The 14,678-nt window shown below is 39.3% G+C and overlaps 1 protein-coding gene across 5 annotated transcripts in view; it reads left to right on the top strand.

The window, feature by feature from the left end:
• ZYG11B (zyg-11 family member B, cell cycle regulator) overlaps positions 1–14,678 on the top strand; it is a 90,391-nt gene that overhangs the window by 24,388 nt on the left and 51,325 nt on the right. For 4 of the 5 annotated variants that reach the window (XM_023629944.2, XM_023629960.2, XM_023629949.2 and 1 more), the window contains one exon: positions 8,588–9,342. In XM_023629944.2, the coding sequence (XP_023485712.1) occupies positions 8,588–9,342 (755 nt within the window). Of the gene's footprint in view, positions 1–7,145; positions 7,538–8,587; positions 9,343–14,678 lie in introns of all 5 variants that reach the window. The other variant, XM_070259957.1, reaches the window with a different exon arrangement.

Below are 14,678 nucleotides of genomic sequence, written 5' to 3'. Positions count from 1 at the left end.
AATGGTGAAGTCTTGGTTCAGATACAAATGTGTCTGATTCCAGATCTTTGCTCTTTTCACTGTGCAACACAACCTTCCTACACCTACATTAAAGGTATCCCTGTTCCTAGATGCCAGGTCATGCTATACGCTTGTATTGTAACTTTATATATACACACACATATATACATATGTATCAATCGTGAATGCAGAAAATGCATTCCAAGGAAAGATGGGAGAAATGAGGCTGTAATTGAGGCATTTTGGAATAATTTAAGAAAGAAGAAGACATCTGCACTCCTTGATTTTCACTGCTCAAGTCTATGGTCTCTTTGAATTCTTCCAACCTGCCAAAGGAACTAGGGTAAATTTCAGTAGGTACTATATATGTTAGAGGTCCCATACAAAACTGCACAACAATTTAAGAGATTAGGCCAGTGCTAACGTTTCTTTTTAGTCTCAATTTAATGATAATGCTTAGCATATTCAATTTAAATATATATACATATAACGAGTTTTATAAAACAAAAGAATAAAATGTTAACTAAAGTTTTAACTTTGCCAGATCCCTTTTGAAATATAGCTACTGATAGCTAATAATAGCAGCTAACATTTATTGAAACCTTGTAAGACATTGCCAGACACTGTGGCAAATACTTTCATATAGGTAAAATAATGAAAGTAGTTGTGTTAAGTAAGTGTAACTAAATAATTGTCCTCCAGAGTAGTATCTTGGAGAGGAGAGGTTATATGCTTGATCAAAATGTGTTTTCTGCTGCTTCTTTTCAAGCTGCCTTCAGATGAGGAAACTGAGGGTCAGAGAAGTAACTTGCTGCCCCTATTTGTGTTACTCCAATGTGATTATCTGCCTTATTCATCAAAAAGTGTTCTGAATTATTTAATTTCTTTGTAAAAATGATATCCACCTTCAAACAATCAACAGTGGATACTATTGATAATATGCAAAAGAACATATTGCCAATTCTTGTCACAATTTTTAAAAGCTGTTTCATAAATTTTTCTGTTTGAAAATTTTCATAATAAAATATTTGAGAAAGAAGTTGTTCCATGAATGCTTTTAAAATTGGTAATATATTTTTTAAATAACATAATGATTTTAGAAAATACTTAACATATTATTTACATTTAAAATCTTTTACTTATTTACCCGTTTTGAAGGATTAATGATATTGGTAGCAGTCTTTGTTAAAATAGGCCTGATGCTGACAAGTTTTATTTATTGGGATCTATGATTCTCGTGTCATAATCTTTGCTCATTCTGTGTCTCGGTGCTAAAGATTTTCCAGAAAAGGTGTGTGTAAGAGCCGGGAATCAGAATAAGAATTTTGCCATCTAATGATAATGCCTGTGTGTTATACTGTCTACCTAATCTAAATTGATGCACCTTGACATTTTCAGCCTTTTGGTTTGGGATTAAATTGAAAAGAGGAATATCTTTTGAAACATTATGGATTGTATCTTTGAACAGCAAAATAGATTTTCTAGGTGATTGAAGGTTTGTACTCCCAGACTAGTACCCTTTATCTGGGGGTCACTTATCTGACCACTTATTTTGGAAGTCACAATCCTGGTCAGCCCAGCTGTCTATAGCCTAAACCAGAAAGAAGTAAAACATACTTTGGGGCAAAATCTTTTTATTTAGGCTCTGTCCTTTACTCATTGAAAGAAGCCCTTGAGAAACCCACATTTAGAGCATATTGATTCTTTTTTAAAAATTTCTTTTTTTAAGATTGGCACCTGAACTAACAACCGTTGCCAGTCTTGTTTTTGACTTTCTGCTTTTTCTCCCCAAATCCCCCCAGTACATAGTTGCATATTTTAGTTGTGGGTCCTTCTAGTTGTGGCATGTGGGACGCCGCCTCAGCATGGCCTGATGAGCGGTGCCATGTCCGCACCCAGGATCCCAATCGGCCAAACCCCGGGCCACCAAAATGGAACAGGCAAACTTAACCACTTAGCCACGGGGCTAGCCCGAGTATATTGATTCTTAAATATAGACAGTTCTAATTACCTTGGTTCTCTGACCATAGCAAATTAAGAATTGATAATCTGAAGGGGACAGGCTGCTAACTAATAACCCAAGTGGATAGTGTGACAGGAAAGGAAGATTTCATTTAAATACAGTTAGTAAGTACGATTATTGTTCATGGAGAAAGACAGGTGATTCTTCAGTATGTTTCTTTTTATTTTTTTATTTTTTCTCTTTTTTTGTGAGGAAGATTGACCCTAAGCTAACATCTGTTGCCAATCTTCCTCTTTTTGCTTGAGGAAGATTGTTGTTGAGCTAACATCTGTGCTAATCTTCTTCTACTTTATGTGGGATGCTGCCACAGCGTGGCTTGATGAGTGGTGCTAGGTCCATGCGTGGGATCTGAACCTGGGAACCCTGGGCCGCCAGCAAAGCGGTGCACAAACTTAACCACTACACGACTGGGCTGGCCCCCCAGTATGTTTATTTTTAAAAGAAAGAAAAGGTAATCTAGAAAGATTTCCTTCAGATATGGTTAATGACATTTGTGTGCTTTCAGTTTGCAAGATGCTCTTTATGTATATTGCCTTATTTAATCTTCACAGCAATTCCTGTGAGGGAGATATAATTCACATTTTACAGATAAGGAATCTTAGACTTGTGGAGAAATTCGTGTAGTGTTTAGTGTCAACTAGCAAATAAATGTTGGAACCAGGACTCAAAAACACAGGACTAGTTTCTAGATCTGATGCTCTTTTTTTTTTTTTTTTTTTTTTAATTCCTTGCTCTTTTAGTTCTGTTACTCTCGAACCTAGGCGTTTACACTTATTCAGACTTAGTTATTAGAAAAATTCAGTTAATGTAGACTGACCCAAAGAGGTCAGGGGTTACCCATTTTACTAAATGTAGGTATACAGTCTCAAAATTTGAGAGCAGATTTCGTAAGGCACTGTGATAGTAACTATAAGGTTAAAATCAGTCTTAATTAACTGAAGAGTCTGAAGTTTCAGCTGTTAAAAACAAAACTAACATTTAAAAATATGTATGAATTTGGGGCTGGCCCGGTGGCGCAGCGGTTAAGTTCGCATGCCCTACTTTGGCGGCCCAGGGTTTGCCGGTTTGGATCCCGGGTGTAGACACGGCACTGCTTGGCAGGCCATGCTGTGGTAGGCGTCCCACATATAAAGTTGAGGAAGATGGCCACGGATGTTAGCTCAGTGCCAGTCTTCCTCAGCAAAAAGAGGAGGATTGGCGGCAGATGTTAGCTCAGGGCTAATCTTCCTCAAAAAAAAAAAGTGTGAATTTATTTTGTGGCATAAACAAGGAAAACATTGATCTTATCTCAGGGTCTCTTTTTATGTTTGATTTTTACAAGGGTCCTTAGTAGAATGTCCTTAATGTATTGTGAAAGGAGTTACTAGAAGATGCAGAAGCCCAATAAAAGTAAAATGTATGAGAAGGAAGCTCCAGAGAAGAAGAAAATTGTTGAACACCTGTTGCATGCCGGGCGCTGTGTTAGGTGTTGAGTGTACAATATTGAACACAACATGAATCTTGCCCGTCATGGAGCATATAGTCCAGTGGGAGACACAATTAAGAAGCAAACAAACCTGAGCTACAACTTGTGGTAGATTCTCCGAGGGGAAAAGAACATGGTTCTCTAAGGGAGGATAAAAAAGGTAGGCATCTGCTTTAGCTTGGCTGGTCAGAGAAAGCTTCTCCAAGGAGGCAATAACGAGGCTGAAACCTGCATAAGGAGGCAATATAAAGGTGGGGCTTCTTGGCACTGCCCAGGAATTCTTGAGTATTTCCTGATCAGCTACCCAGTGCTCCTAACGGTCGTTTCAGGTGTTCTTTGCTCTTCTCAGACGTTCTGCTATTTATCCTTGCCAAGAAAATTGAAGCCGTCAGATGGAATTCCCTTAACTCCATGTCAACACACCTTCAAGTTTTCCTCAGTTATCTCTTTTTTTAAAATTAAACTTTGCATTTTTTACATGTTTTATGTGTTGATTTACATGGAGTTATAATAAATAACACAGATGAGCCTCTTTCTCCAGTGGTAGTATCTTGCAAAACCATAGTACAGTGTGACAGCCAGGCTATGACATGATATGGTCGAGATTTCCAGCTCCACGAGGATCCCTCATGTGGCTCTTTTATAGCCACATTCACTTCTCTCCTGCCTCTTCCCCCTCCATAAGCCCTGGCAACCATTTCTGTTCTCCATTTCTATAATTTTATCATTTCAAGAACGTTGTAAAAAGGGAATCATTCAGTAGATAACCTTTTGGGATTGGACTTTTGGGCACAGTATAATTCTCTGGAGATTCATCCGCATTGTCGTTTGTGTTAGTCTGTTCCTTTTTGTTGCAGAGGGGTAGTCAGTGTTACGGGATACATCAGTTTGTATAACCATTCATCCACTGAAGGACATCTGGGCTGTTTGCAGTTTTTAGCTGTTATGAATATAATATCCAGTATTATGACTATTATTATGCTGTAGTCATCCATGTACAGCATATGTGAACATAAGTTTTAGTTTCTCTGGGATAAATACCCAGGAATGCTGTTGCTGGGTTGTGTGGTAGTTGCATGTTTGGGTTTTAAGAAGCTGCCAAATTGTCCTCCAGAGTGGCTGTACCATTTACACTCCTACCAGCAACATATGATTGATCTAGTTTCTCCACCTACTTGCCAGCATTTGGTGTTATTACTAGTTTTTTATTTGAGCCAATCTGATAGATATGTAGCCATTATTTCTTCAAGTACCTTTTCAACCCCACCCACTTTCTCCTCTCCTTCTGTGACTTCAATGACAAATAGCTCTGTTCAGTATTTTTTTAGTCTCTTTTTTTTCTGTTGCTTAGATTGGGTAACTTCTATTGTTTTATCTTTTAGTTCACTGATTCTTTCCTCTGTTCCTTCCATTCTGTCATTGAACCCAACCATTGTTGTATTTTTCAGTTCTAAAATTTTCATTTGGTTTTTCTTTATATCTTCTATTTCTTTGCTGAGACTCTATTTTTCATTTGTTTCAAGCATATTAGTAATCCCTCACTTCTGCATTTTTGTGATGGCTCCTTTAAAATATTTGTCAAGTAATTTTAACATTTCTGTTACCTCAGTGCTGACATTTATAGGTTGTCTTTTTTCAGTTTGAGATCTTATAGGTCCTTGGTACGACGATGATTTTTGATTAAAATCTAGACATTATAGGTACTATGTTATGAGACTCTTCTGTTTTAGTTTGTCTCTCACTCCACTCCAGCAGCAGAGGGTTGAGGCACTGCCTTGTAATTAGGGTAAATGTTCTGGTTTCCCACTTGATATCTGTTGACACCCAAGATGTGGGGCTCCTCACTACTCCTGTGCAGGGGTTGGGGTTCTGCTTCCCTATAGGACTCTACTGATGCCTCCCTAGCTGAGAGGGGTGTGACTACCTCATTTCCCTTCCCAGTTGGCTTGCACTGACACCATGTTGGGGCGCGGTGGCCTCATTACTGTTGGGCAGTGGTGAAAGTCGTGACTCTTCACAAGGCTTCCTATGACACCACCCAAGCAGGGAGGAGGAGGAGCACCTCATTGCTGCCAGGTGGGTGTGAAAGTCCAGGCTCCCCAGATGGCTCCACTGACGTCACAGGGGAGAGAGTGGCTCTTAGCACCCAGCAGGAACGAAAGCGCTGGCTCCCTACTATGCCTTCTCTAACACCTCCCTGTTGGGAGATTGGGGCAACTAGTTAAAGCCCAGCAAGGGTGAAAGTCTAGCCTCCCCTCTTGGCTTTTGCTGGTGTGAGTGAGGGTGGGGCCACAATTTTTTTCTGTGGTGTTTGGCTGAAGTAAGTTAGTTACTCTAAAAGTTTTCTGTCTTGCTAGTCTACCCCTCTCCTGGTGCTTTGGCTAGAGTGAGCAGATTTTTTTGGATCTTTTTTTGTCTGTTGACATTTCTGGGTTGCCAACTTCTTCAAGTCTGGGATGTATGGGGCAAGAACAAAACCCAGGAGCTCCACCATGTTGTTCTTTGGGTTCCAAGGTCCGTAGCTGGTCCATATTCTTCTCTTGACCTTTCAGAGTGGTCTAGCCCCAACTCACCTCCTCAGCCTCATTTCTTGTCTCACCTCACTTGCATATTTAAATCTCCAGAAATGCATCACATTCTCACTCATATGTAGGTCTTTATCTGTGTTCTTCTTTCCCTCTTTATCAGGGAAAGAATCATCTTATAGCTCTAGTTGTTTATGTTCAAGCAATATAGAACTACTAGCCATTTTCTAACCATGTGATGTGCTTTCATATCTCTAAGACCTTTTTTTTGCACTTTTTTATTGAGATTTAATTGACATATAGCATTTTATTAGTTTCAGGTGTACAACATAATGATTCGATAAATGTATTCTAAGGTTTTGTTTATACCATTTATTCTTCCTTTAATAGCCCTCACCTTCTTTCTCCATGTTTGAATTTTTCCTTCATCTTTGAAGGACTTGCTCAAAGATCACTTCTTCCATCAAATCTTTTCCAGATCTCTAGGTGTGTTGGATTGCTTCCTTTTCTTTTCTTCTATGTACTTAGTACTTGGCTCTGGTCTACCATATATCTCAATTTGAGATTTGCCATGTTTGAGACTTTTTTGCTCCATGGAATTTTGTATCTTTGAGTATAGGGGCATACCTCATATTTCTTTGTAGCCACAACATTTGGTAGTGTTTGACATATAGTAATTGTTTAATCAGTGTTCAGTAGATGGAACCCCCACCGTGAAATTTACCCCCTGAATTGGAGTTCAGCTAGTTTAAAAGACTGTCTCGAATAGACTGCCAATAGGAATATAACAGGAGCCACAAATGAGAGCCATGTCTCTCATTTTAAATTTACTAGTGGCCACATTTAAGAAGTAAAAAGAAACAGGTGAAACTAATTTTAATAATTTTATTCAACCCAATATATCCAAAATACCATTTCAACATGGTCAATATAGAAAATTATTAATGAGATATTTTGCGTTCTTATCTTTTTTGTACTAAATCTTCAAAATCTGGCCTGTATTTTATCCTTAGAGCATACCTCAGTTTGGTCTGTCTGCATTTCAGGTGCTCAATAGCTATGTGGGACTAATGGCTACTGTATTAGACAGCATAGCTCTAGAATAATGGAATTCTTTTTTTTTTTTTTTTAGGAAGATTAGCCCTGAGCTAACATCCGCTGCCAATCCTCCTCTTTTTGCTGAGGAAGACGGGCCCTGAGCTAACATCTGTGCCCATCGTCCTCTACTTTATATGTGGGACGCCTACCACAGCATGGCTTGCCAAGCGGTGCCATGTCTGCACCTGGGATTCGAACCGGCGAACCCCAGGCCGCTGAAGCAGAACGTGTGAACTTAACCGCTGCACCACCGGGCTGGTCCCTAGAATAATGGAATTCTTAACATATAATTAGTCATTTTTGTCCATTGTGACAGGTTTTGTAAAAGTTTTTTTTAAATTTTAACTCTTTAACGATAATTAAATCTTCAAAATCCACTAGAGAGCAGTGCTCCCTTTCAAAAAATACTTCAGTTCTAATTTAAGGGTGAGTGGCTGGCAGCCTGAGCTGTATCTTTAGTATGAGTCTGCTGAGGGGCCGCTTAGAGTTCTTCCCTTGACTCCAGTCTGTTTATTTACCTGGTGCCAACTGTTTGCTGGCCCTGGACTGTTCTTAGACTACCCTTGATTGGCATGGCTGTTATTTCTCCCACAGTCAGTGTTTAGTTGGTATGTGCTGTTCCTGGGGTAGATGTGGCCCCAAAGCATCATATGCTTCTGGTGTTATTAATTGGTAGTTAGGTAGATCTCTAAGGGACTTCAAGAGGTTACTGTGTCTACTTTATTTGAGTTCATCTGACAGGGAGGGACTATAACCTCTAGATCCTTTTGATGAGATTTCAGATCTAGCTAGTAGTTTAATAATGAGTTATAGACATTGCTTTATATGTGTGTGTATATATGTGTTTGTGTGTATAATAATGTATAGTGAATTTAAAGGATAGGCTAGAAATGCATTGGTAACATATTAACCCCCCAGATCCAGCAACTTAACACAAACTTTATACTTCACTCATGGTACAGAAGTGCTACAAGTCCATGGAGGGTTCTGGTTGATGGTTGCCCCGGGATCCGGGGTGGTGGAGGCTCCACGCTCATAAAGCTACACTGTCTAGAACATGAAGGCTCCTCATTTGTCATGGCAGGAAAAGATAGCATGGAAAATCAGGCACTGGCTCTTCAGCCTGTAGCCCATTGGCCAGAACTAGACACATGGTCTCATCTAAGTCCAAGGGTGGGCTGGGAAATGTAGTTGTCCATGTGTCCAGGAAGGTGAGGCGAACCAGATGTTAGTGAATATCAGTAATGTCTACCACACTTGCTACTTGCTAGCACTGTGATCTTGGAAAGCTACTTTTCTGAGCCCCATTTTGCTGATCTATAAATTGTAAGTAATATTTTTACCTCACTGAATTGTTATGTATATTAAATGAAATATTGTTATACGGGAGTGCTTTGGAGATAGAAAGTATGCTGGAAATTTTAGCTATTCCTTAACCATTTTTTGAAGCTAAAGTGCTGCTTGTTTTTTTTCCAGGTCTACTAAATGATGGAACTGTAGGTATTTTTAGGGGCAACCAGATGCGCTTAAAGCGAGCTTGCATTCGCAAAGCCAAGATCTCTGCTGTTGCTTTCCGGAAAGCTTTCTGCCACCACAAGTTGGTAGAACTTGATGCCACAGGAGTGAATGCTGACATCACAATTACAGACATCATCAGTGGGCTTGGCAGTAACAAATGGATCCAGCAGAATCTCCAGTGCCTAGTGCTGAACTCATTAACTCTCTCCCTTGAAGATCCTTATGAGCGGTGCTTCAGCCGACTTTCTGGCCTTCGAGCATTAAGCATCACCAACGTTCTCTTTTATAATGAAGACCTGGCTGAAGTTGCCTCATTACCAAGATTAGAGAGCCTGGATATTTCTAACACCTCGATCACAGACATCACGGCTCTGCTGGCTTGCAAAGACCGACTCAAGTCTTTAACCATGCACCACTTGAAATGTTTAAAAATGACAACTACTCAGATACTGGATGTTGTTCGGGAACTAAAACATCTGAACCATCTTGATATTTCAGATGATAAACAGTTTACGTCAGACATAGCTCTTCGCTTACTAGAACAAAAAGATATCCTACCCAACCTTGTCTCCCTGGATGTTTCTGGGAGAAAGCATGTGACAGATAAAGCTGTTGAAGCCTTTATACAACAACGACCCAGCATGCAGTTTGTAGGTTTGCTGGCCACTGATGCTGGTTACTCTGAATTCCTCACAGGCGAAGGACATTTGAAGGTTAGACTTTAAAAATGTATTATTTTGTCAGGCTGACCAATGTCTTAGTTGCATAAGACTCCTTTAAGATGAATGTCTAATATATGGAACAAGTTCATGAAACAGGTCATTGTATAGTGGAAAGGCCTTGCTTTAGAGTCAGAGTCCTAATTAAAATCCCAGCTTACTTGCTTTATGACCCAGAGCAAACTATCATGTAACTCTTTTGTTTCCGTTTCTTTATTAATAAAATAGATATCATTTCTATCTTGCAGAATTCTTCTGAAAATTAATAATTATACATGTAAAGTGCAAGTCACATAGTAGGCCCTGGATAAATGATAGTTCTCATGATGATAATGTTTAGATATTTTGAGCCACTTACACATACCATTTCTAATGGATCACTTCAAAGAAACTCCTTATTGAATCAAGGATCTAATGGGAGATCAAGTTCTCCAGGGAGATCTCTACTGTAGAAATGGTAAAATTTTGCTTTTCTTAAGGTTTCTCGTGCCTAATGGTTTAAATTCAGTTTAGCAAACATCCATTGGGCTTGGTACAGCTTGGGATTCAAAAATTAAAAAGATATAGGATCTGCCTCCGTGGAGCTTAGTCTGATAGGAGTGGTGATGATGTGATCACAGGTAAGGATACACTGTATCCTCTAGATGCTTTATATTGATAGGTATTAACTCCATTTTATATATGGAAAACACAGACTCATAGAAATTATATGATTTACTATTGTTCAGAACCAGTATTTGGATCTGCATCAGTCTTGTTCCAGAGCCCATTTTTTTTCCTTACTACCTGTAACACTTAAGCAGAAGCATCCTTTGTTGCTACCTGGCACAGAGTCAGGGAGGGCCCAGAAGTGGATATTGTGACCAAAATGGCAAGGTATCTTTTTTGAGCAATGATCACTGATCTCAAAAAAGAAGGAAAGATTAGTTATAAACATCTTATAAACATCTCAGTTCTGAGATTTGTAAATTTAGACTTTAAAAAATAGAATGTAGGGGCCGGCCTGGTGGCACAGCAGTTAAGTTTGCATGTTCCGCTTCTCGGCAGCTTGGGGTTTGCCGGTTCGGATCCTGGGTGTGGACATGGTACTGCTTGGCACACCATGCTGTGGTAGGCGTCCCACGTGTAAAGTAGAGGAATATGGGCACAATGTTAACTCAGGGCCAGGCTTCCTCAGCAAAAAAGAGGAGGACTGGCAGTAGTTAGCTCAGGGCTAATCTTCCTCAAAAAAATAAATAAATAAAAAATTTAAAAAATGGAATGTAGACGGGCTGGCCCAGTGGTACAGCGGTTAAGTACACACGTTCCACTTCTCAGCCCGGAGTTTGCCGGTTTGGATCCCGGGTGTGGACCTGGTACTGCTTGGCACGCCATACTGTGGTAGGCGTCCCACATATAAAGTAGAGGAAGATGGGCATGGATGTTAGCTCAGGGCCAGTCTTCCTCAGCAAAAAGAGGAGGATTGGCAGCAGATGTTAGCTCAGGGCTAATCTTCCTCAAAAAAAAAAAAAAGAATGTAGAAAATGATTAATGATTTTGAGTCACTTTCTTATTTATTCATTCAATAAATATTTTGTCAAGTACCTCTGTGCACTAGCCACTGTTTTGGACATGGTGGATTTGATGGTGAGGCCAAACAGACATGGTCTTGCCCTCATGGAGCTTGTAATTTAGTAATGGAGTCAAACATTCAAATATATGCTGTGTGTGTGCTTTAAATATGTATATTTGTGTATCATACATATGTATTTATATAATCTATGCACACATATATGCTTTAAACTGCTAAGAATCTGGAAGATACACAGTGCTATTTATGAGAATATTTACCAGAGAGACTCAACTTAGTTTAAGTCTTCTCTGAGAAGTTGATGAATGAGTGGAGATCTTGAGCAGCTTGGTTGACAACATTCCAGGCAGAGAGAATAATAAATGCAAAAGGTGTGTGGTTGGAGGGAGCGTGGTATATCCAAGGAGCTAAAAGAAGGCCACTGTGGCTAGAGCTCAACAGTAGAAAGTCAGAGTGATAAGATGAGGCTGGAGAAGTAGGTGCCAGGGCCAGGTGTGGCCAGGTCATGTCAGCCAGGTGCAGGGCAACTAGAAGTGTGAGGAACTTACCTAACAACTTGTTATGGAACGAGATAGATTTCAAGCACAGCGCTTGTTGATGAAGGAAGCATAAAAATGTAAATTACTGTTTTAATGTTGCTTAACTCTCTAACAAATGGATCAGACAGCGAAGAATTGTAAAAATTAAAGGGGAAGAAATCCCTGTGTGCTGGTAGTTGAGGAAGGATTTCCTAGAAGAGGTAAACTTGACCTGCATCCCAAAGGATGAAGGAAATGTGTTCCTGGTACATTAAGCTAAATAATCTTCTCAAGGGGAAAATCCTATAGTAGTTGTGATCCCAAAACAGTATGATTTTTGCTGATTCTTCTTACAACCAACAGAGTGAATTGCCTACGTTTTTAAATTGTGGCTAGTAGGACATCTGTATACCACAATGCTTTTGTGGAACAGTTTGATTTTACAAATGGAACTGTTACTGCTTTGAAATCTTGGCCATAGGAAGCATCTACTTTATTGGCCATCATTCTCTAATTTCCACCTCTGTAGACATTGAAGCAGTAATTCTCAACTTTGACTACAATGAGAATCACCTAGAAGGTAATTATGTGAGATGCTGGATGTGTTAATTAACTTTATCATGGTAATTATTTTGCAATATATACATATATCAACTCATCATGTTGTATACCTTAAACTTAGGCAATCTTACATGTCAGTTGTATCTTGATAAAGCTGGAAAAAAAATTTTTATTAAAAAAAATCACCTGGGGATCTTGGACAATTACATCAGAACCACAGGGAAGTGGGACCTGGGCATCAGTGTTTTTTAAAGCTCCTTAGGTGATTGCAATATACAGCCAAAGTTGACAATCATTGTTTTAAAATAATTTTTTAAAAAAGAGATCATTACAACTTTGCTCTTTATTCAACTATATGTAGAAATTGGTGTTCCTTTTAAATTATTTGTTTGAATATTGATTTGAGAACTGGAAAACAATAGGTCATGGGAAGAGAGGTGAGATTGCCATGTCTCCCTTTTTAGAATTGTCCGCTATAGCAAAGTTGATGGAAAAACTTGGCTGAAATGATTGTCTTGGTGTTGTGGTGCTTTTCATTAGTTTAGATTGACTTTTTGGCTTTACATGCCTCAGTTTTTTAGGCTGCACTAAAGGGTGCAAGAAATAGAGACAGTGTGACTTTCCAGTATTCTTTATAAGGCATTATGTGGTACTCTGAGTGGGTGGTTATAAAGAACAAACAGTCTGTGTATTACACTTTGATATGGATAACTTATTTTGATCTCTTGACTCTGTGAAGGAAGTATTCTTGTCCTCAGCGAGAGGGAATGGCTTTCTCTCTTTCTTTCTTTCTTTCTTCTTCTTCTTTTTTTTTTTTGGTGAGGAAGATTGGCCTCGAGCTAACATCTATGCCAATCTTCCTCTATTTTGTATGGGGGATGCTGCCACAGCATGGCTTGATGAGCGATGTGTAGATCTGCGCCTGGGATCCAAACTCATGAACCCTGGGCTGCTGAAGCCGAGCACATGAGCTTAACCACTACATCATGGGGCTGGCCCCAAGGGAGTGCCTTTCTTAAGGGTCACATTGATATTGGAGCCTGCCCTTGGGTCCTCAGACTATTTGATTCCAAAGCATGTGTCCTTTCCACCACATCTCATTGCCTCTGAGTGTCTTAATTGTTTGTTTTCCTCTCAGTTTATAGTCCCAACACAGAGGGTTTTCATACCATAGCATTTCCAACTTTGTCGTTGCTTCTTCCCCACCCAATTTGCTCTTCTGTCACCATCAGTTTCCTGAACCTTCCACTTCTCCACAACTAGGATTCTTAGGTTTCTTGGCCACCTCATTCCCAGATTCTGGGGTTTTCTGCCAAGCTGTGGTTCCCAGTTCCTGAGAATGACTGGAAATGTGCTAAACCCAATATTACTTCTCAGTCTTGATCTAAAGTGGCATTCGACACAGCTGATCTTATCCTCCTTGAAATACTTTTTTTTGCTTAGCTCCTAGGATATCACACTTCTCTGGCTTTTTTCCTACTTTTCTGACTACTCAGTCTCAATTTCCTTTATTGGTTCTCCCTCCTCTCTCAGACCGCTAAATATTGGAGTGGTGCATGCCTCAGTCTTTAAACCTATGTGCTGATGACTCCTAACTTTCTGTCTCCAGCCTAAACTCCTCCCTTGAACTAAGACTCCTATATTGAACTGCAGTACTCAACATCCAGTGAAGGTACATAGAAGTTTTTTTAAACAGAGGAATTGATCCATTTCAGAAAACGTTTACAGGGGCCAGCCCGGTGGTGTAATGGTTAAGTGTGCACGTTCCGCTTCAGCAGCCCGGGGTTTGCTAGTTCAGATCCCGGGCATGGACCTACACACTGCTCATCAAGCCATGCTGTGGCAGCGTCCCCCATAGAAAAAATAAAGGATTGGCACAGATGTTAACTCGGCAACAATCTTCCTCAAGGAAAAAGAAGAAGATTGGGAACAGATTTTAGCTCAGGGCCAATCTATCTCACCAAAAAAACAGACAAAACATTTACTAAGTACTTTTTAAAGATGCCTGAGTTAGTGCCCCTGCTCTTGAGAAATTCTAGTCTGGTGGAGAGGAGACACAAATTTAAAAATAGCTTTAATCCAGTGTGAGAGATGCTATAGTAGAGTTATGTACAAAGTGCTATGAGAAAATTTTTCCTTAAAATGTAAGTTTTAATGCATATATTAAATATTAATAAGGCTTATTTTAGTGATTAAGGACATTTTCTCTGTTTTAAATTGTTTGCAGAACTGATGTATACAGACACTTGTTTCTTTTTATCAAGCATATGAAAATGATTGAATTGAAGATGCTTATAGTTTGAGGAGCTGGATTGCTTGATTTGAGGGGTTATTACTGGCTAAAGAAGTGTTGATCACTGAATAAAACATACAGGCAATGAAATTGGTTTAGAGTATTTAACATTCCAGTTACAAAAGTTTTTTATTTATATGCAAAGGTAACTTGAGGCTGTATTTTATGTAAGATATTATAAAGCTGTTGGAATCAACCCAAATGTGGGTAAAAGACATCTGACTGAACTCATTGTCATACATTTTCCCTCTTACAATCTTTTTTAAATTTTTAAATTTTTTTTGTTTTACTAAGGTCATAATAGTTTATAACATTGTGAAATTTCAGTTGAACATTATTATTTGTTAGTCACCATACACGTGCCCCTTTACTGCTTATGCCCACCCCC

The sequence above is a fragment of the Equus caballus genome, chromosome 2 (assembly GCF_041296265.1).
Source record: "Equus caballus isolate H_3958 breed thoroughbred chromosome 2, TB-T2T, whole genome shotgun sequence".
Taxonomy (NCBI): Eukaryota; Metazoa; Chordata; class Mammalia; order Perissodactyla; family Equidae; genus Equus; species Equus caballus.
The sequence above is the reverse complement of the archived record's forward strand: the minus strand, read 5'-3'. Positions and strand labels throughout refer to the sequence as shown.